Source organism: Nicotiana attenuata, unplaced genomic scaffold (genome assembly GCF_001879085.1).
Source record: "Nicotiana attenuata strain UT unplaced genomic scaffold, NIATTr2, whole genome shotgun sequence".
In the NCBI taxonomy this organism is placed as follows: domain Eukaryota; kingdom Viridiplantae; phylum Streptophyta; class Magnoliopsida; order Solanales; family Solanaceae; genus Nicotiana; species Nicotiana attenuata.
Genome location: NW_017673812.1, coordinates 95,539 through 119,129, shown reverse-complemented (window position 1 = coordinate 119,129; position 23,591 = coordinate 95,539). Strand labels below are relative to the sequence as shown.

Sequence of the window (23,591 nt, the reverse complement as noted above, 5' to 3'; positions counted from 1 at the left end):
GGGGGGTTTACAAGCTAGCAAACATATCATATAAAAATACATCTAACAACATTATCTTTTGCATCACAAATTTAAAAACAAATAGCATTTTTAGTCTTACTAAGTGGGAGCGACATAGATCTTCAAGGTTATGAGCATCGGGATATTCATGAGCGCCATTGTCAAAGGGTGAATCATAATCTTTATGCTGCAGAATGAGAATATATGAGCATAACTTGTCCATGCCAGATTGAGTCAGCTTGAATACACATTTCTAAAATAGTAAAACAGCTTATGTAGTTTACCAAACCTTTTCACCGTGTTGAGCTACATCCTCATTCGCATCTGCCAATTCTGGTACGTCGTAATCAGGTTGCCCAAAATCATGATCTCCACTATCATATTCATTTTCTTCATTGTTTTCCTTAGGACTAAACAGGTCATCATAATCTTCGTTCACCCCCCTTATAAGTGATTCTCGCAGCTGCAAAAAAAACCTAGTACAATGAAACAATTTGAACATGCAATATTACACACAAATACAAGATCAACAAACAAAACCTTCTCATAAGGAGGAGGAGATTGTGAGTCTCCCTGCTTTTTCATGGCACAATATTTTTTGTCCCATATATCATTGAGGTCTGAACTGGTGGTACCATGTAATCTTGCAAGTGTAAACTCTGTAGTCAAAGATGCACGTTTTCTGGAATCCACACCCTGCCTTCTACTAAAATTAACTGCTTGAATGCATGAAATATATATATATATATATATATATATATATATATATATATATATATTAGATCACAAAATTAACAGTTAAAGAGAAGCACATAATAAGAAAGGAAGCTTTGCAACCTTTTCTGTAAGGTTTTACTTTCAAATCGCCAGGTTCATGGGGATTCAAGGGTTTCCATGGGTCTTCATCGTCTGAGTCATCTGAATCTCTAGGTTCTGGGTATCCATCTTCACCTCCATGTCCATCGTCGTAATTATCAGGACTATCACAATTACCATTATGGTAATTATCAGGCATGTTACAATCACCATTATAACTTGCAGGACCAAACTCAGGCTCAACCCTTGGTGACATACAAAAATTAGCATCGTGGCTCTTTTGAGCTGAAAACTTGTTGGCAGTGCTCTCAGAAACTCTAGTGGGAGAGAGAAAGCTCTTTCGATGTTTGGAACCTACAGAACCACCCCTGCAGCTATTGTTTAGCCCCTTCCTTGCAATATCATCGTTGTTCAAAAAATTATCCACTGCTACAGCATCACAGGAGTCCAACAGAATAAAATCTTGGTAAAGATCACATGTAGCCAGCTGCAAGTAATACATAACTACTTAACATAACAGCAACTTTACTTCTACTGCAGACAGAAACAGTACCATACCAAGTAAGACTCTAGTTCTCCTGAATCTCCAGTAGAGTCCAGGCAATCACCTTCACAGACAACCAGATTTGCAGGGGCTTTCACTAACTGGGTCAGTGAAGAATCCCTATGGGTTGCGCTATCGAGCATGTTCTTTGCTTCCACTGCAAAACAAAATTTATATTGATGATGATGAAGACGGTGATTTTGAATTGTAGTTATTCAACCAAACAGCATAGAAATAAAGAACTACCAGGGATTTCTTCTGAGACCCAGAATGGATCATTCTCTTCATCATTAGATTTTTCCTCTGCCTGTGCTGATGCGCTTTCTGGGTGGTCCTGTTCGCTGATTTTATGGAAAATATGACATTATTGGTTTTCAGTTTTTTTCGTGTATAAGCACTGAATCAGTATTATGAGGTGTACTGCAATATTTTTTTTTGCAGTGAAGTACATAACGTATCAACAACGAGTTAGATGAATTATTTTCCAGCAGCCTGCCCTCACGATCGGAACCAAATTAATGCCTTCATCACATTTTTTTATGACACAACTCCACTTACCGTGTAGTCTAAACTATCAATTTTGCTTATGTATCATATAGGTGGCAGTGGTAGCAAATAAGAAGCAGCAATATCAAAGTTTAACTTGGAGTAACTGAATTCTTAAAATTTGTGAAACTAGTAGAAACAATTATTAGTAGAACCGTGACATCCTTTTCAGATGTCTCGAAAAGGAAAAAGGTGATACATAGATGGGGATGGAAGAGTAATGAGAATGGTATCCTTGTGAAAAGCATTTGATGTGATCAGATCTTGCAAGAGCTTCAATTCTTACTTTTTCGAGAGAGATACTTATAAAGTCCCATAGCATTTCACACTTGTCTCAGAAACCCCATTGCTCCTCCTAACTTCAGTTAGTTCAGATTGCCTCGCACAAGTTTTCGTGTAATACTTTAATATAACTTGCTTCTTAATTCCTCAGTTGACATACCCACTATTAAAAATATAGGTAAACATCAATAACCTAAATTTCAGACCAGAAGTATGAGGAATGTCATCAAGATACTGTAATGCGCACATCTCATTGTGACCACCGGCCACCGATCAATACAACTCTCCCAATTGATTATCTCCAGGTTGGAATTTAAATTCAACTAACAAGTGTAGCAAAAGGTTCTACTCATGAATACTATGAAATTCAAGGAAGCTCTAGTTTTCTAGGAAACAAATAAATTCAAGCCCATGATCAGATTGTTTAACAGCTATCACATCATCGTCTTAACACTCCTAATGTGTTACTAATTGTTGAAGGACCTAAGTACTAACAGTCACAGCAGCTAATCCCATAATGAAGCTCAAGCAGAGCTAACAAAACCCCACATAAAAAATGCAGTGCACAACTGATCTTTGACATATTACATGGTAAAAGAAGACAAAAAGAGCCACGGAATTACAGTTTAAAACTGTTTACCACCCAACAAAACAAAAAACAGTTGTACTTAAAAGAATCGTAAGAAAGAGAGAACCTTTTCTGGGTAATGAACTCCAAGGCATGTAATACCAGTGAATACAGATACTCAACCTTCCTGCTGTAAACCTGAACTGATCCCTGAAGCAGCAATGCAGCTACACGTCCCAAATAATAAAAAAAGAAACATTAATACTACAACCTGGAAAATTTCTTCGTTTTCTTGAAATAAAAATTACATATTTAGGAACCACATGAAATAGAAAATATTATTATGCTGAAAATAAAAAAAAATAAAAGTATCAACCTTCAGCAAAATTGACAGAAAGGCAATGAGCATCATCAGCAATTTCACCAGAACAGATTTTAAGCAAATAGTCTTCTAAATTTTTGGCCACGTCAACCCCCCAATTCGATTCGAGGTCTCGATGTGGTTGTAAATTATGAAACCCGCTGCTGCTCGGTTCTTCTTGCTCTTTTCTCATCTCATGAGAAAACCAACAACAAAAAGAATCATTAGGAAACCCTAAATTATGATATTTGGAGCACCCAAATGCCAAAAAGACCCGATTTTTCAACAGGAGTGAACTCAGATCTGGAGATTACGGTGACCCAATTGAAGCTTTTGAAAGAGAGTAATAGAGGAATCGCCGGAGAGCCATCAGAAATTGGGAGTTCAGTGTGAGTGAGCGAGTGAGAGAAGAGGAGATTCAAAATTTTTGGGTTACTTTTTGCCGCTCCAAGATGTGAATATGGAGTGTAAGCAAAATATGCAATTAAGTTATAAATACTAGTATTTTTTTTACATAAAGTTAAGTTTTGACTGGAATAGGAAGAAGAACACACCACTTATAAAATATATACAAATTATATACTTAATTATATGGGTAATTGATTAATTATTGGATTAGTGAGGGTAAACAAGTTAATTAAAGAAAAGAGTGGTAATTTTAGATAAGCCAACCCCCCACCTACCCCCACCCCCAACCCCAACGTGGCAGCACCCAAATAGGTGACTCTTACCCCTTTTGGCAAGGTGTCACATTTAAGAAAAATTGTTGGTTTAGTCATCTTGCAAGTAGGGCCCACCCTATAATAAGTAACTCTCAAATTCACAAAGAACGGGATGGAAAACGGATTTGCTTAATCAAGCAAAGCCATGGGAGTCATGAATGAGATGATAAGAGCAAGAAAGAAGAGTGCAATTGCTAAAATAGAGATTGATAAATGCCAAGGCATCGGTTACGGGGTCACTTATGGTTAAGAATTAACGACGGTGGTAATCTTGAGACTTTTTACTCATTTTTATCGTCTCTCTTTATTGTTTTCTCATTCAATTAAATCATATGTTACAAAAGGCAGGTAATATTGCTCTCTTGGGATGGAAAATTGGGATCAAATTCACAAAAGTGAGATGTTTTACATCTACCAAGTAACGATCTTAAGCTTCATGCGAAGTTATACGACGTAATGGTAACGGGATTTGTAATTCGAAGGGAGCCCAGTATAATCTTTCTCAAGACCATCACACGGATTTTTTCCTACTTCGATCCGCCGTTATATTTGTCGCAATTGCCGTATGTGAGAGGGATTGTCAAGAGAATCGGCTTAGGATGTTAAGGTTATCCCTTCTTTCCTTTTGGCATGATCTATACGATACAAATTAAACGAGCAAATGCACAATTTCCACAAAATAACTCTATTCATAGGAGTATTAGAGGTACCTATGTTCTTGAATTTTCATGTGTCTTATTGTTACGTCTTCTGTTCATGGGTCTGAGAAAAATACGTACGTTGAAAAAATTTATTTCATGCTATTACTCAAAGGCATAATGGTCTTATGACATTCCGAGAGATTTTATTGACATATTTCTCATGCATCATATTCATTTATACATGTACATTGACTCATGATCTGATGGCGTTATATACGCGTATATATGTCTATTATATGTGTATGGGATACGGGAGAAGGTTACGGCGTTATATACACACCACCACCTGATCATCTGGTATACATTAATGATTTTGCCCACAATGGCCGAAATGATATGATGGGATGCCCTCAGATATTTGATGATGTTATGAACACATGTACCTATGCACGACATGACATTCATACGCATATGCGTGACACTATAAGTATTTCATGATTTACAGAGCTATCCAGACTTACAGGTTGAGTCATTTACTCTATATTTCTTCCATGTCTTTTATGTACTTATTTATGAGCCTTACATACCGGTACATTATTCGTACCGACGTCCCTTTTGCCTGGGGACGCTACGTTTCATGCCCGCAGGTCCTGATAGATAGTCAAGAGTCCTCCAAGTAGGCTATCAGCTCAGCAGAAGATGTTGGTGCGCTCCATTTGCTCCGAAGTTGCTTGTTTGTCAGTATGATTTAGACGCTATTGTTGGTATTGCGGAGCCCTATCCTGACATTTGTGCTAAGTGTGTACTCTTAGAGGCTTGTAGACAGATGTCATGTATACGAATGCTTGTATGGCCTTGCTGGCCTATGTTTTGAGTTTACAAATTATCGTGTTGGCCTTATAGGCTCGTATATCACATGTATAAGTTTTATATCAGGTTGGGTTGTCCTATATTGAGTATTCCCCTATGTTTATTCTGGTTAGCCCATGACGGCCCGTTTTGCCCATTTGCCAATGAAAGTACAATAAGAAAGATATGTTATGTTGGTACTTGGTTAAGTAAGGTACCGGGTGCTCGTTGCGGCTCATAGGTTTGGGTCGTGACAGAATTCTCTATCGTTGGCTTGCCTAGCAAGTGAAATGTTAGGCGTCATCACGATCCCGAAGGTGGGATTCCGGATCGTGATAGGAACATAATATATGATTTTCACTAAGTTTCATAATCATTTTCGTGGAAAAATCTCATTTTTTAACAAAACCCTAGGTCTTCCTCTAAACCCTTATTTTTCACTAATTTTTACATGTTAATCTACTCATAACCTAAGTATTTAACTCACATATGGTAGAAATTACTTACCTCCAAAAGCTAGGTGAAAATCCCTCCCAAGAATCGTCCAAAGAATGAGTGAAATGTGTAAAAATTGATGCAAGTCCCGTATTAAATGAACCTCGCTGCCTCCAAATTTTCCGCACCTGCGGTCCAAGGGCCGCATCTGCGCCCTTGCTTCTGCGGACAAGAATCCACTTATGCGAAAGTTCCTGGGCCGTCTGGGGACCGCTTTTACGGGAGCTTTAACGCTTCTGCAGAGGAGGGGCCGCACCTGCGGAATTTGGGCTGCCCTCCCTTGGTCGCATCTATGAGACTTAGCCCGCACCTGCGAGCTCGCACCTACGGCTGACCCACCACAGGTGCGGTTATGACAGATCTGGTTCACTCAGCTACGCCCCAAATTCTCAACTTGGTCCGAGCCTCGACCGATTGGCACTCGGGGCCCCCGGGGCCCCGCCCGAACATACCTACAAGTTTGGAATCATGAAACGAACTCGCTCGAACTCACTACAAGAAAAACGGCTTTTAGGGAAGGGAAATCTGGTCCTTAAAAGGCCAAATCTGGTCCCTTAAGGAGAAACTACGACGGGATAAAGCTAGTCGCAACCCGTCATAATAGCCACCGCCGCTAAAAGTCAATAACGACGGGTCAAAAAAATTGGTCGTTAAAATGATTTAGGGACGGGCAATAATTCTATTCGTAAAATAGTTTTAGAGATTACATATCTCGTCCCTAATAGACGTTGAAATATATATATATATATATATATATATATATATATATATATATATAAAATCCATTTTAGCGACCAACCTTTCACTGGTCCTAGATTATGCTGTAATTTAGCGATATATATTAGCCATGAGTAGTCCTAAAGCTCAATGCCACAAAGAGTTATTTTTATTAATAAATATCAAATTGTTAAAAATCTAGATATAAAAAGATAATATATCAAGTTCACATCCCATGATGATGTTAGTTTTTATATTTGCTCAACACCTTAACTAAAAAACTTAGCTAACATCCTGATAGGATATCAAGTTTTGAATAACAGTCCTAACAAAATAATAAATGAGCTTGTGCATCTTCTAAACTTGCATCTTGATTTGTAGCTTCAATCTTCAAAACTTGAAAGTACAAAAGTTTAAAAATATGATAAATAACTATTGGTAAAATATCATATGTAAATTTAAACTAGCAATAGTTAACTGCTTACCCCAAAAGCAGTCTAAATTCACCAGGTGTTATAGAGCAACATCAACAAGGCTATAGGAATATAAGAAAAATTAATTAGAAAAGCCTTGGGATGGTAAATCAAACTTTGGTTCGATCAATTCCGGTACAACAATTCGAGATTTACCATTTAAGAGAACAAATATTATGAAAAGACAACAACATCACGAACTGGTATCTTTAATCATAAGAGAACCATATCTTCTGCTTCTACTGAGCACGGTCCTTACCACTTACGTACGGAACAAACATGACATACAACAAATAAACAGGACATTCAAAATCATGTTCTACCAATATAACTCAAAATAAGATGAGGCAGTTTCTCATAAAATTCAGATTAAGCTCTCTAACTTAGAATTCTCACATGTTTTGAATATTACCACTTCCTGACTCGTTCATGTCAAATAAGCCGCAGAAAGAAACAAGTTTCAAATTTTGATATTGAGGAGAAATCACTTGTAAGGTATTAAACAGCAGCTTTGCCTGACAGAAAATAAGTGCGTGGACAGCATCGTTTGCTGTCTCTGTATATATGATCATGTCAGGCCCTTGAGGTACTGGTCAGTTTGTTAAATGTTCAATGTAAGATGGTCCAGAATCAACCTATAATTCTTCTTTTAAATGACCTTTGATCTGTCTGGATTTTGAGTCAATAACTTACTCTTTTTAAGGGCCTATTTCTTATTGGCACATAAAGTTTCTAGTAATGACTTCACAAAAAAATTACATAGAGAAACACTAGATATCTCTTAACAAGAGCACAGGTGGACTAAACATTTTGCAGTTTTGTTTCCATGGAAAGAGATGAGTAGTAAAATCCATGATGTCAGTTTTGTCCAAATTCAATATCTTTAATCCGTCTCACAAAATATTCACTGTAGCAGACCAGCTTGCTAATTGCAGTTAAGTTTCACGAAAAAAAAAATTTCATTCTTCACTTATGCCTTTTATGTCAAAAATGCCTTCAGTTGAATTGTGGAGTAGGTGTATGTGTTTGGTAAAATGATTAGCTAAGTGTCACGACCCGGATTTCCCATCCTCGGGGGTCGTGATAAGTTGGTATCAGAGCACTAGGTTACATAGGTCTCACAACTCACGGACAAACTCGGTAGAGTCTGAGGGATCGGTACGGAGACGTCTGTATTTATCCCCCAGAGGCTATAGAGTTAGGAAAACTTCACTTTTGTTCTTCCTTGTCGTGCGATTCTGTTTCTCAAATACTGATTGTCTTTCTACTCTGTTCTTTCACAGATGGCGAGAACACGTGCTTCCTCTTCTACCGCACAGCAGCCCGAGCCCCCAGCAGTAGCTCCTACGAGGGGTAGAGGGCGAGGCCGAGGCCGTGCCAGAGCTCAGCCCCGAGCAGCAGTCCCAGAGACGGAGCCTCATGTTGATTATGATGAGGAGGTTCCAGCCCCAGCAGCTCCGGTGGGCCCAGCTCAGGTCCCAGAGGGGTTTATAGCCACCCCAGTTCTTCAGGACGCTTTGATCAGGTTGGTAGGCTTTATGGAGAGCGTCTCTCGAGCGAGTTTGCTTCCAGTAGCACCAGCCACTTCTCAGGCTGGAGGAGGGGTTCAGACTCCTGCTACACGTATTCCGGAGCAGGTAGCTCCCCAGGCTCAGGTTCCAGTGGTTCAGCCAGCTGTGGCAGTTCAGCCGGGTATTATGACTCAGACCGACGATGGAGCGGCTATGTCCGCAGATGCTTTGTGGAGACTGGATAGGTTCACCAAGCTCTTCACCACCACATTCAGCGGTGCTTCTTCAGAGGACCCCCAGGATTTCTTGTATAGCTGCCATGAGGTTCTTTGGACTATGGGTATTGTGGAGACCAATGGGGTCGACTTCGCCACCTTTCGTCTAGCAGGATCCGCCAAGACTTGGTGGAGGGACTATTGTTTAGCCAGACCAGCAGAGTCGCCATCTCTGACTTGGGACCAGTTTGCAGAGTTGTTTTGGAGAAGGTACTCCCAGTTACTCAGCGACATGCTCTTCGCAGGCAGTTTGAGCGCCTTCAGCAGGGCTCCATGTCAGTCACTCAGTATGAGACCCGGTTCATTGATCTAGCTCGCCATGCTATTGTTATACTCCCCACTGAGAGAGAGAGAGAGAGAGTGCGGAGATTTATTGATGGGTTGATTCAGCCGATTCGTCTCCAGATGGATATGGGCGTAGGGAGTGAGATCTCGTTTCAGGAGGCGGCCCGCCGAGTTGAGATGGCTCTGTCACAGGGAGGTGGTCATGGGTCGGATAAGAGACCCCGTCACTCAGGTAGGTTTAGTGGTACCTCGTCTGGAGGTAGAGATTCTTTTGGTAGAGGCCATCCTCCGAGGCCCTTTCAGTCAGCTCTCCAGGTCTCTCATGGTACTTCAGGCGGTAGTGGGTCTCAGTCGCATTATTCTGATCAGCAGCCTATCGTGCACCACCGCTTCAGAGCTTCCGAGGTGGTCATTCAGGTCGACAGGGTCAATCTCAGTCTTCTCAGGTGCAGCATTCAGGCGGGTGCTATGAGTGTGGTGAGTATGGTCACATCAGGAGGGCTTGCCCGAGGTTGAGGGGTGCTCAGTCACAGCAGCAGGGTCCTCGTCCTATGATTCAGGCAGCAGGTGATCCACAGGCCGCCCAGCCAGCTAGAGGCGGGGGTAGAGGCCATAGAGGTAGAGGTAGAGATCATAGAGGTGGAGCTCGGACCGCCAGAGGTAGAGGCCAGCCAGCAGCCGATCGTCCCAGGGATATGGGTCAGGGAGGTGGGGCCCAGCCCCGGTGTTATGCTCTTCCAGCCAGGCCAGAGGCTGAGTCTTCAGATGCAGTTATTACAGGTACTATTCTGGTCTGTGATAGGGATGCTTCAGTGCTATTTGACCCTGGGTCTACGTATTCGTATGTGTCATCCTATTTTGCACCGTACTTGGTTATGCCTAGTGATGCCTTGGGTGATCCTGTATATGTATCTACACCGGTGGGTGATTCTATAGTGGTCGACCGAGTTCATCGTTCCTGTTTAGTAGTGTTTGAGGGTCTGGAGACCCGTGTTGATTTATTGCTCTTAGACATGGTGGATTTCGACGTCATATTATGGATGGATTGGTTGTCCCCGTATCATGCCATCTTGGATTGTCACGCCAAGACCGTGACCTTGGCTTTGCCAGATTTGTCCCGTTTGGAGTGGCGAGGGACCCCAGGTCATGCCACTCGCAGTGTTATCTCAGATGTGAAGGCTCGACGCATGGTCGAGAAGGGGTGTTTAGCTTATCTGGCGTATGTTCGCGATTCCAGCGCAGAGGTCCCTTCTATTGATTCTGTTCCTATTGTTCGGGAGTTCCCCGAGGTTTTTCCTTCAGACCTGCCGGGTATGCCGCCCGACATGGATCTCGATTTTTGTATTGATTTGGCTCCGGGCACACAGCCCATTTCTATCCCGCCGTATCGCATGGCCCCGCCAGAGTTGAAAGAGTTAAAGGATCAGTTGTAGGATTTGCTTGAGAAGGGTTTCATTAGACCCAACGTTTCGTCTTGGGGTGCGCCGGTGTTATTTGTGAAGAAAAAGGATGGTTCGATGAGGATGTGCATTGATTACCGGCAATTGAACAAAGTGACGATAAATAACAAGTATCCACTGTCGAGGATTGACGATTTGTTCGACCAGCTTCAGGGTGCAAAGGTGTTTTCAAAGATAGACTTGAGATCTGGCTACCATCAGCTGAGGATTAGGGCGTCTGATGTCCCTAAGACAGCATTCCGCACTCGGTATGGACATTATGAGTTTTTGATCATATCATTTGGGTTGACCAATGCCCCAGCAACATTCATGGAGTTGATGAACCGAGTGTTCAGGCCGTATTTGGACATGTTCATGATAGTCTTTATTGATGATATTTTGGTGTACTCCCGCAGCCAGGAGGAGCACGAGAAACACCTTAGGGTGGTTCTTCAGACTCTGAGGGATAGTCAGTTATATGCCAGGTTCTCCAAGTGTGAGTTCTGGCTGAGTTCAGTAGCATTTCTGGGTCACGTTGTATCAGCAGAGGGTATTCAGGTGGACCTGATGAAGATAGAGGCAGTCAAGAACTGGCCTCGACCAGCATCAGCCACAGAGATTCGGAGTTTCTTGGGTTTAGCAGGCTACTATCGTCGGTTCGTGGAGGGGTTTTCATCTATCGCAGCCCCGATGACCAGATTGACCTAGAAGGGTGCCCAGTTCAGATGGTCAGATGAGTGTGAGGCGAGCTTTCAGAAGCTCAAGTCAGCTCTGACTACGGCACCGGTATTGGTTTTGCCCACAGGTCAGGGCCTTATACAGTCTATTGTGATGCTTCCCGTATTGGACTTGGTGCAGTATTGATGCAGGATGGCAGAGTCATAGCCTATGCTTCGAGGCAGCTGAAGATCCACGAGAAGAATTATCTGGTTCATGATCTAGAGTTGGCAGCCATTGTACATGCTTTGAAGATTTGGAGGCATTATCTATATGGTGTGACGTGTGAGGTGTACACAGATCATAAGAGTCTTCAGTACTTGTTCAAGCAAAAAGAGTTGAATTTGAGGCAGAGGAGGTGGTTGGAGTTACTGAAAGATTATGATGTCACCATTTTATACCACCCGGGGAGGGCCAATGTGGTGGCCGATACATTGAGTAGGAAGTCCGCTAGCATGGGTAGTCTTGCTTATATTCCGGCCAGCCAGATGCCGCTTGCTTTGGATATGCAGGCCTTGGCCAATCGATTTGTAAGGTTGGATATTTCTGAGCCCAGCAGAGTGTTAGCTTGCACGGTTGCTCGTTCTTCATTATTGGAGCGTATCCGTGGTCGGCAGTTTGATGATCCCCATTTGTGTATCCTGAGAGACACGGTGCAGCGTGGAGGTGCCAAGAAGGTGACCTTAGATGATGATGGTGTCTTGAGACTGCAGAGGCGAGTTTGTGTGCCCAATGTTGATGGGATTCGAGAGTTGATCTTAGCGGAGGCCCACAGTTCCCGGTATTCTATTCACCCGAGCGCCGCGAAGATGTATCAGGACTTGCGACAGCATTATTGGTGGCATAGGATGAAGAAGGATATTGTTGCATATGTGGCTCGTTGTTTGAACTGTCAGCAGGTTAAGTACGAGCATCAGAGGCCTGGTGGACTGTTTCAGAGGATTGAGTTTCCCGAGTGGAAGTGGGAGAGGGTTACTATGGATTTTGTTACTGGACTCCCATTGACCCGGAAGAAGTTTGATGCGATTTGGGTCATTGTTGATAGGCTGACCAAGTCAGCGCATTTTGTTCCTGTTGCAACCACTTATTCATTCGAGAGGTTAGCCGAGATCTACATCAGAGAGATTGTTCGCCTTCATGGGGTGCCGGTATCTATCATTTCGGACCGGGGTACGCAGTTTACCTCGCGCTTCTGGAGAGCAGTTCAGCGAGAGTTGGGCAACCAGGTGGAGTTGAGCACAGCATTCCATCCTCAGACGGACGGACAGCCGAGCGGACTATTCAGATATTGGAGGACATGCTCCGAGCTTGTGTTATTGACTTTGGAGGTTCGTGGGATCAGTTCTTGCCTTTAGCGAAGTTTGCCTACAACAACAGCTACCAGTCCAGCATTTAGATGGCTCCTTATGAGGCGTTGTATGGTAGGCGATGTCGGTCCCTAGTGGGATGGTTTGATCCGGGGGAGGCTCGGTTGTTGGGTACAGATTTAGTTCAGGAGGCCTTGGATAAGGTCAAGATCATTCAGGACAGGCTTCGTTCGGCTCAATCGCGGCAAAAGAGTTATGCAGATCGTAAGGCTCGAGATGTAGCTTTCATGGTTGGTGAGCGGGTATTGCTCCGAGTGTCGCCTATGAAGGGCGTGATGAGATTTGGGAAGAAGGGAAAGCTTAGCCCTAGGTTCATTGGCCCATTTGAGATTCTCGACCGTGTGGGAGAGGTGGCTTATAGGCTTGCTTTGCTGCCTAGCTTGTCAGCCGTGCATCCAGTTTTTCATGTGTCCATGCTTCGGAGGTATCACGGCGATCCAGCCCACGTGTTAGATTTCAGCACTGTCCAGTTGGACAAGGATCTGTCTTATGAGGAAGAGCCGGTGGCTATTCTAGACCGGCAGGTTCGACAGTTGAGATCGAAGAGTTTTCCTTCAGTACGAGTGCAGTGGAGAGGTCAGCCCCCTGAGGCATCGACCTGGGAGTCCGAGTCCGATATGCGGAGCCGTTATCCTCATCTATTTCCCGACTCAAGTACTTCTTTCTTTTGTCCGTTCGAGGACGAACGGTTGTTTTAGAGGTGGAGAATGTGACGACTCAAAGGGTCATCACCTGTTTTCTCACTCATTATGTGTCTCCGAGGCCTTGAAAACCTCATTTAGGCTTGCCTCGATTTGCGTGCACAGTCCGGGCGCGTAACCGGAAAGCATAAATATAAATTCCGTGTAAAAATTGATGAATTTTGATATTAATATGAATAAAGTTGACATTGGTCAACATTTTGGGTAAACGGACCCGGACCCGTGATTGGACGGTCCCGGAGGGTCCGTAGAAAAATATGAGACTCGGGCATATGCCCGGAGTCGAATTCTAGGTCGAGAGCCCGAGAAATAAATTTTTCAGTGAAATTGTTTTTCAGAAATTAATATGGAAATTTGAAAAGGAAATTGATTAGAACGTGTTGGTATCGGGCCCGTATTTTGGTTCCGGCGCCCGTTACAGGTCTTATATGTGGTTTAAGCGCTTTCTGTGAAATTTGGTTGAAATCGGACGTCATTTGACGTGTTTCGGACCTAAAAATCAAAAAAATGAAAGTTTATGAAGTTTGATGAAAAAGGGATGATTTTGAGGTTTAATTCATTGATTTTGATGTTATTTTGGCGATTTGACCGCACGGTTAAGTTCGTAGGATGTTGTTGAGTTAGTGTGTGTGATTGGTTAGGAGCCCCGAGGGCTCGGGAGTGTTTTCGGAGGTGTTCGGGGTAGTTTTGGACTTATAACAGATTTTCTGCAATTTTTGCACAGGCATTCCCTTCTTCGCGTTCGCGACCTTCAGCTCGCGTTCGCGATGCTTCCCAGGTCCCCTTCTTCGCGTTCGCGTCACAACTCTCGCGATCGCATAAGCCAATTTCAGGACCCCCGGAAATTCCTTCTTCGCGTTCGCATTCCACAGTTCGCGAACGCGTAACTTCACCAGTTTACTCATCGCGTTCGCGTGGCTCTTCACGCGTTCGCGTATAACAATTCCTGGACCCCCTCCAGTCTTTCTCTTCGCGTTCGCATCATGCTCATCGCAAACGCGATAGTCTGTTATGTCAACCCTTCGCGAACGCGGCCTTGCTCCCGCGAACGCGAAGGGCATTTTTTGTCAGTTATTTTAAAAGCCTAAAAACAGAATAGTGACGGGATTATTCCAAATTTCACACGAGCTCTTCTTCTCCACAGCCCCTAGGCGACTTGTAGAGCGATTCTTCACCAAATATTCTTGGGTAAGTATTATCTAACTCGTTTTCTTCATTTTCTATCATCACCCATTGAAATCCTAAGCCTAAAATATGTAATCTAGGGTTGGAATTGGGGGAAATGGGTAGAGTTAGGGCTTTTCGATTTTCTTCGATTTAGACCTCGTCTTGGGGTCGAATTTGAAAACAAATTGTATATTCGGGCTCGTGGGGGAATGGGTGATATGGAATTGGTTCGAACCTCGGGTTTTGACCAAGCGGGCCCGGGGTCGATTTTTGGAATTTTGGGAAGAAGGCTTAGAAAACTATATTTAGGCATTGGGTTTGATTTGTTTAGCTTATATTAATGTTGTAAGGTCGTTATTTCATAGATTGATTGAGTTGGAGCCGAATTCGAGAGGGAAAGCGGTCGTTGTGGATTGATTTAGCCGTGGAAGTTGAGGTAAGTGTTTGGTCTAACTTTGGCTTGAGGGAATAGGAGTAGAGTCTTACTTGCTAATTGCTATTTGTCGAGTACGGTGCATAGGCATGGTGACGAGTATCTATACACTGGTGTCTAGCATGACCATGTGTCCTTATATTGAGATTACCCTGAACTTGTTGTGATGTTCCCATGCTTATTTGATGATTTCTATATACTGTAAAGAGCATGAGACGGAGATTATGATTATTAGACTCTGTGGAGCATTGGCTTGAGTTGTGTTGCGAATTGTGAAGGTATATGATATGAAATGATTCTTTGGAGCTATGGCTCAAATGATAAAGTGGGTTATAGAGTAATAAATGAAAGCAAAAGAAAGAGATATTGGTTATTCCCTTGCCGGGACGTTTTATTGAGATGATAATTTTCTCCCTAGCCGGGATATTGAGTTATTGACTTTTCTCCCTTGCTGGGATTTAGTGTGTTATTGTGTTCCCTTTGCCGGGATTTCTTTCACTAATTGTTTACTCCCTTGCCCCTTATTTTCGACTGTTGCCTGGGTGAGGATTAATAATATAAATATATGGATCGGGTTGCGCGCCGCAACAATGATAAATGATATATATATGGATCGGGTTGCACGCCACAACAATACTAAATGATATGGATCCGGTTGCACGCCGCAACAGTGATGATTATGAATCGGGTTGCACGCCGCAACAGTGATGATTGAGGATCGGGTTGCGCGCCGCAACAAGTTATAGCTTAAGTGTGTTTATTCCGGATTTAAGTTTCTGTTGGCTGTTATAACCTTAGAATTTAGACTCCTTGTTTATAACTGTTGCCTCCCCACAGCATGTTCCCCCTCCCTTATAAACTGCTTATTTCCTGTTATTTTTCTGCAATATATTTCGGAACTGCACAGGTTTATCTGGTAGTCTGGTCTAGCCTCGTCACTACTTCGCCGAGGTTAGGCTAGGCACTTACCAGCACATGGGGTCGGTTGTGTTGATGCTACACTCTGTGCATCTTTTTGCACAGATCACAACGCCGGAGCAGCAGCTTTTGGATAGCAGTAGAGGATTCGGGAGCTGACTTCAGTCCGGGGACATTCGAGGTAGCCTTGCTAACGTCCGCAGGCCCGGAGTCCCTTTCTATTTTATTCAGTTTGTTATCATTTGTACCGAAGCAAACAGTTTTATGTTTCATTCGAACCTTGTATTTAGTATTCTCTAGACGTTCGTGAGTATTGTGACACCAGTCTTGGGTAGATGATTTTGTTAAACTTCCACATTTCTTTCAGTTAAATATATTTGAGACTTCCGCTTTATTATCAAATGCTTCATTGTTTCTAATATTGACGATGTTTGCTAAAAGAGGTAATTGATAATTGACTTGCCTAGCTCCTACTAGTAGGCGCCATCACGACCCCCGATGGTGGGAAATTCGGATCGTAGCACTAAGCATGTATCACTAATGTTAGTGCAACAACTAATTGATGTAATTGTGTCTAGGAGGAAAAGCAAAAAGTATGCACCGAGTCTTGCTAAGTTAGTTGTTCAAAATATGGAAGGGGCCTATAACATTTTTTAAATGAAAAAGGCAAGATAAGCCTAAGGGATAACTTTCACCATATTACCAAAATTATTTATAACATTTCTACTACACCACAAAAAAATAATCCGCGAGCATCTAAGTACTACAGAAGACAGATGAGGCTTATCAAAATATTTATGGTTCCTTTCCATCCAAGTTGTCCAAATTTACAGCAAGGGATAACTCCCCATATATTGCTTTTGGCTATTATTTATCATTCGCCTCTAGCAATGGTTTACTGCATCTTATAAGCTTATAGATTGCCAAACTACTTACTGCACCATTGTACATTCAATACATATCTAGCTTCAATCACTATTTTGTAGGCTATTACTTCTTGCCCTTCTCAGGTACTACTAATGAATTGCAAAAGTTTTTAAAAAAGTAAACTGCTAGAATCTGTAATATAGAAATTGATTATACGAAAACAACTATATAAATTAAAAAGTTGGGTATATTGTTACTAACTTGGTCAGTAGACAAAACAGTGTTCATTCAGTTGAAACGGGCGATGTCGTAAGCGGGACATGTGATTGTTGAGCAGCGAAGAACTCTTTCATTTTCTTCATTTCTTTCATGTCATCTTCTAAGGTAGACAAGCGCTCTTGCAAGGATTTGTTTTCCTCATTCAAAGACTTGTTGTCTTCTCGAGTTGAACGTAACGCGGACACTAATTCAGTATTTGAAGAAGTTCCACCTTTCAAGTCTTTCACCTTTACTCCACCCCCAAAGCCAAACACATGGCTACGAGTTTGAGGTCCACAACATTTTTCTATAATCTCTATGATAGGTAGAGATGGATCTGATTGAATTATTTCTTCGATTGAGCCTACAAAATATATAAAGATACATTTAAATCAGAATCCATAATACTTTCAAGTAATTTACAAATTCAATTTACCAAACATACATGTTTTTCAATTGCTTCAGGTTCAACAAGCTTGTTATCTTTTTTATGGGTCTCGAAGAAAATTATTGCCTAATCTGGTGGATTGCCATCTTTTCCGCCATTTACATCAAAGGCAAACATGTCAAATAACAGCTGGTAAATATTTTCTTAGGAAAATAATGATTTATGATAATACCTTTTGATAAATAATCTCTCGAATAGCTTGCTACCAATATGATGAAGCGTCTTCAACTTAGCTCGATTTGCCGCATTTATGTTGCTTCTCGCCTATATTTGTGTAACATTAAGCTTAAATGTAATAAATTTAATAAACTTAAACAATATACTCAGGTTCGAGATATAGTAGAAAAATATCTAGTGCTAGGGAGGGAAATCAGGCTACAGATACTTTAGCGAAATAGATTATTAAATTATTTGGAATACCTGAAAACTTTCTGAAGAAAAATGTTCCTTTATTAACCACTCACATTCTTTCTTGTCTAGTCCCTTTGGAATATTCTTAAGAGCCTGTTGGATTGGCTTATCCTTCACATATTTTGCATGCAAGTGTCCTCTTGTTCCATAACTCTTTCATCCATCCGAAGATATGATCACGATGATCATTCATGTCAACACTCTCAAATTTAACCTACAATAATCAGAATATGGGTTGAGTTTATATTAGTTCAGTTTTAGCAAATCTGTTGCATTTTGATCCTAACTGTGCATTTTGAATCTGTCGCATTTTGAATATGTGCTAATAGTTGTATTTAATTTGAAATTCTATCTAGCAACTCTCTAGCAGTGGAACTTTTTATGAAGTCTATTGAATTAGTTAATTTCCTACAATTATACAGAGCAAGTTAAGTAATTGAGCACATAAGTTTAGATAAAAACAGCTAATACTGTTACTGTATGCTTGTGGTAACTGGCAACATAAAATTGGAAATAACTCATTTGTCATTAGAGTTAAGTGCATACACTTTTAAAAAGTTACCGACATTAAAGAGTCAGAGGTCTTTAACTGAGATTTCCCCATGGTTGTTATTTTATCCAATACCCAATACTTGAAGGGAAAATGGTTTTGAAGTTTTCAAAAGACCATACATCACAATAGAACTTTCCTTAGAGACCTTAACATATTTTTCTTTAACCAAATTTCTTCGTCTACTGACACTGATCCGTGCTGTACTTATGCACGGATATGATATTCTCCATTACTAAAGCTCGAGTCCGGCACCTTTGATTTAAGGGAACGGATCCCAACTATACCACCTACCTTGAGTTGTAGAGGGTTAAATCAGTTATGTATTAGTATTTTAACTTAGGCTAAGTTCGGACCAATTACACCTTTGAACGTCTGCAAATGTTCTACTTGGACAATAATTGTCACATAGCAGAGTTACAACTTAAACGTTAAATATCAAGTGCCAACAAAAGTTACCCTAAGAAGCAATGAATTTTGAATTAAAGAATATTTAAACAGCAAATGCCATATTTGTATAATCATGTCCAAGGCACTTATATGCCCTCAAAGACAAGAACTGACCAAGTACACATTTAGGAATATTCATATGAATAAATTGGGTTTCTCTTCACCAGATTAGTTTGATGGAATAACATGCTCTTGGGCGAAAGAACAAGAAAAGAGCCTGAAGGAGAGTAATTGTTTTAAAAAATAGGCAGCAAACCAGAAGTTGTTCTATGACAGTGTGAGATTCACTTTCCAGTCTACTGCTTTCGGAATTGCTTAGACGTTAACCTATAGTTGCCGGTTTATCAATAGCCAATAACTGTAAGCATTATGGTATTTGCATCACATGTTGTCAGCTAAATTTCCAATTGCCGATTAAAAGTACTAACAATTATCAATCAGAGATTCGTTTCACTCGTTTTGATTCATACATAGAGGCACAAACAGGAACATAGGTATTCAACTAAATAATATGCGTCTTTACTGTATTATCATTTCCTCAGTCATGGAGATAAATTTTCCAGATTTATCAGCCATGTCAAAATTGTTATCTAGCTGCTTAGACTTAAAATGACTCAAAATGCACAGTCATACTCTTGGCTACAAACTTGAATACACTTCAGAAAATTAAATTACCAAATCAGGAATCCCAACCCAATAATCTTTCCACTGATTATATAAACGAAAAAATAACAGATAATGAAATCTTACTAATTTTTTAATGTTAGAGAAGAAAAAAAAGAAGAAGAAGAACTCGAATAAAGCTGCAATCAGCGAAATCAGAACACTTAGAGAAGAAAAAGAGCAACTTGAAAGAGGAGGCATACCTAGGATTCTCAAACGAGCGACATGGAAACTAGGGCAGAGTTGAATTCACACACGACCAGATTCACAATCTGTGTTTTGAGAAAATACAGATAAACAGAGGGTTTACTGTGTTTTGATGGAAACAGGCGCTAAAGTAGGCGGAGATTAGATCTTTGCTATGTTTTGATGGTACTATGTTTTGAGAATACAGAGGGTTTATTTTAGTTTTTAGAACCTTTTACTTTTTATTTTTGGCGCCTAATTTTTAGAAAATAATAGTTTTTTAATATTTTGGTATTAGATTTGGCGGCACTCTCTCACACTCAAGGCCTCTCAATTATAATTTGGGACCATTTTTTTTTTTTTTTTAGGGACCAGATTTTATACCTTCCCAATAAAATATAGCATTAAGGACCGCAATATAATCTCGTCCCAATACATATATTATTAGCGACAGGATTATTAACTCGTCCCTAAAAGTTGGTCGTAAATAAGGCTTTTTCTTGTAGTGACTCTCGGAACGCCCAAAACAACATTAAAACTAAGAATCACACCCTAAAACCAATTGAATCAAACTTAAGAACTTCAAGTTCTTCAATTTACTTCCAATGCCCAAAACGTACTTATACTACTCGAAATGACACCAAATTTTGCGTGCAAGTCTTAAATGACATTTCGGAACTATTCACGGTCTCGGAATTCTGCTTGGACCTCGCTATCATCAAAACCCGCTCCAATCCAAATTTAAAGATCTTTCAAAACCTTCAAGAACCAACTTTCACTATTAGGCGCCGAAACGCTTCCGGGTCATCCAAAACCCAATCCGATCATACACCCAGGTCCGAAATCACCATACAAACCTAATGAAACCATTCCCGATTCCGAGGCCGTTTACTCAAAATGTTGACCGAAGTCAAACTTGGCCTTTTAGGCCATCCTTAAGGAACCAAGTGTTCCGATTTCAACCCAAACTCTTCCAAATTCTGAACTACTCATCCCTGCAAGTCATAAATCAGTAAAAGCAAGTACCGAAAATCTTATTTAGGGGAGCGAAATTCTAGAAAGCAAAACGACCGGTCGAGTCATTACAAGTGCAGTTCAAATTATGATCTCTTAACCATTGAATTATTGTATACGTGAGAACGAATTTTTTCAATCTTCAATCTTTATTATTTTGATCGACATTTTGGAGCTTACTAACTTGCCGAACTTTTCTTCCTTATATTACACAGATTTGTCGAACACTTAGTATCCATGTTTGTACTAAGTTCTAAGCTGATTATCATACTTAACTAGCACAGTTGACAATTTTTTGATATAAGTTAGTAACTCATTAATTGTTCATTCTCTTGTCATATAATTTTGACTGTGAGCTTTACAAAACAATGTCGTAAATCAAATTCGCAAATTGGTTGAAGAGCAATTAATGATCAAAATTAACTACAATTGGATTCCAAGTTCACCAAGAAAAGTGATTTCTATACTGAATAGAAAAAGAATTAAGGGTCATTTGGAAGGATGCATTGGATAAAATAATGCATGCATTAGCTTTGTGTATTAATAATATCTTGTTGGTAGACATTTTGAACATGTGCATTAGTTATATGCAAGCATTAGTTATACATCCTATTTGGTATTATCCTATGCATAATTAATGCATAGAAAACCATGGTATTAGCAATGCAATGGGTTTTAATGCATGCATTAGCTTAGTTAAAGATAAAATTGTCCTTCAAAATTTATGCTTGATTAAAATATGCTAGTTATTATATTAATGCAAGTTTAAAATAATCCAAATAGTAAAAAATAAAATTATATCTCTAGTAAATAAATAAATACTTAGCATATTTCCTTTCTTATAATAAATATTTAGTTCTATATTACAATATAGGTAGACAAATTAAATAATTATTTTTAAACTTTTTCATATAAAAACATTTATCAACATATGTTTCTTTTAAAAAGTTAGAGTGATGGACTGGTTTTGAGGGTATTTTTGAACAAACAATTCTTTTAGAAATTGTGCAATGCTTTTATACAACAAACCAAACAATGGATAAGAAATATGCACTACTAGAAATCCGGTAAAAAGCGACCACAAAAAGCGACCAAAGTTGGTCGCTTATAGGCCCAAAAGCGACCAAAAAGCGACCAAACATGCCTGGTCGCTATATTGATGGTCTCTTTTATTTAGGGACCAAACTTGGTCGCTAATTAGCGACCAACATTGGTCTCTAAGCTAAATGGACCAAATATTCCGGATATTGACTATAGAGACCAACTTTGGTCGCTTTATTAATTTAATAATATAAATTTGGCGACCAAAGTTGGTCTCTAAATATAAAATACTTTTTTTATTTATTTATTATTAATCATTAAGAAGCGACCAACTTTGGTCTCTAACCCAAATATTATATTTTAAAATCTGAAAACTAGAGACCAAGGTTGGTCGCTTTTTTATTCAATAATTTATATATTTTATTAAACTAGCGACCAACTTTGGTCCCTAAATACATGAATTTAATTTATTTTTTGTACTTTAGCGACCAACGTTGGTCGCTATATCACCAGAAATTTTATTTTTTTAACGAAATAGCGACCAAGTTTGGTCGCTTTTTGTAGAAATCTGGGTAAGTAGCAACCAGCGTTGGTCGCTATTCTCCAGAAATTTATTTTTTTTGAACGTGAAAAGCGACCAAATAGAGACCAATGTTGGTCGCTTTTCTGTGTATTATTTTGGCAGAAACTGCCTATTTTGGCAGCTACACCACCTGCCAGTCATACCAAAACCCTAACAAGCAACAACAACAACAATTCAAACAACAATTCCAATAAGAATACCAAACAACAACCCAACAACAACAACAACACAAAAACAACATTAAAAGCTACATTAAAACCAAGAAAGTGTAAATTTCAATAGAACTACCAAACTAAGTTAACTCTTATTACAACCCAATGGAAAACAAATTGTATTTGTCTAGTTCAAATTGTCTAAAATTCATTGATTGTTTGGTACATCATTATCATTACCCTCTGATGAAGTTTCATCATCATCACGGTATTGAGAAGGGTCTATTTGTCGATGATGGGAAGAATGATCACGGGGAGGACGGGAGGAACGGCCACTTGGAGGACGGGACGAACGAGCACGGGGACGGGCAGCCTTTGGCGATGATGGCCGAGACCGGGGAATCGAAAAAGATCCAGCTAGGAGATTTTTTATCTGCTCTTGCATGCCCTGGCACTGAGCGACCACGCCAATGTACTGAGCATCTCTAAGCTTTTCTCTTTCCTTGGACGCTTCTAGCTCGGATGTGAGCTTTGTCACAGTCTCCCGCATAGCGGAGAGGCTCTCCCCATCAAGTTGCTCGGCTTGCGAGGAAGTCCCTATACCTTGCATTCCACACCTATAGCGATGGAATGTCTTAGTAGGAAGGCCGTATACCTTCCCCCATTTTGGACCGCCTGCAGCCCGCGTCCATAGTCTTTCAACATCCTCGGCCGAAAGTTTGAATGGCGCGCCCGACTCGTTAGGTGGCTGACTGCATATGAATTCCTCAGCTTCAACTCTGAAGCGATCCTATAAGAAAAAGTAAATTGAATTAGTATTTCAAAATTTATATAAAAGTAAATGAAAATACTTAATGAAAAGTGAAAACTTACATGTACAGTCGAGGCTCGTCCCTCGACCCACCTTTCTTCATCCTTCTCTTTCTTCTTCTTCACAATATGAGTCTCCTTGAATAGCTCATCTTGGTTCATTGGACGGCCCAACTTCTTTTCCTGAAAACTCATAAATTTTAATTAATAAATAGAATAGATATACTTTGAAAATTAAAATAAATTAAGCAATTACGTACCATTCTTCTTTTTATTGTCCCCAGGCTGACCGCACCTCCAGTGTGCAAGGATCCTCCCTTCTCAGATGCGC

At 40.4% G+C, this 23,591-nt stretch overlaps 1 protein-coding gene and 1 long non-coding RNA gene across 3 annotated transcripts; both read right to left on the bottom strand.

Moving 5' to 3' along the window:
- Positions 1 to 100: 100 nt before the first annotated feature.
- On the bottom strand, positions 101 to 3,626 carry LOC109217350 (condensin-2 complex subunit H2-like; the record flags this gene model as incomplete). The annotated part of the gene is made up of 8 exons (XM_019381592.1): positions 3,133 to 3,626; positions 2,884 to 2,983; positions 1,607 to 1,701; positions 1,375 to 1,517; positions 838 to 1,303; positions 541 to 716; positions 290 to 463; positions 101 to 187 (listed from the first exon to the last, which is right to left on the bottom strand). Coding segments are annotated over exons 1-8 (1,419 nt in total), but the record flags the coding sequence as incomplete, so codon positions are not given.
- Positions 3,627 to 6,779: 3,153 nt separating this feature from the next.
- LOC109217352 lies at positions 6,780 to 19,852 on the bottom strand. Of its 2 annotated transcripts, XR_002066620.1 has the most exons (7): positions 19,678 to 19,852; positions 17,821 to 18,025; positions 17,573 to 17,664; positions 17,398 to 17,486; positions 16,956 to 17,316; positions 7,027 to 7,076; positions 6,780 to 6,937 (listed from the first exon to the last, which is right to left on the bottom strand). It is a non-coding gene; the product is annotated as an uncharacterized LOC109217352 (long non-coding RNA). The 2 variants fall into 2 exon arrangements; XR_002066619.1 differs by lacking the exon at positions 6,780 to 6,937 and having other exon boundaries at positions 6,945 to 7,076.
- Positions 19,853 to 23,591: the final 3,739 nt, after the last annotated feature.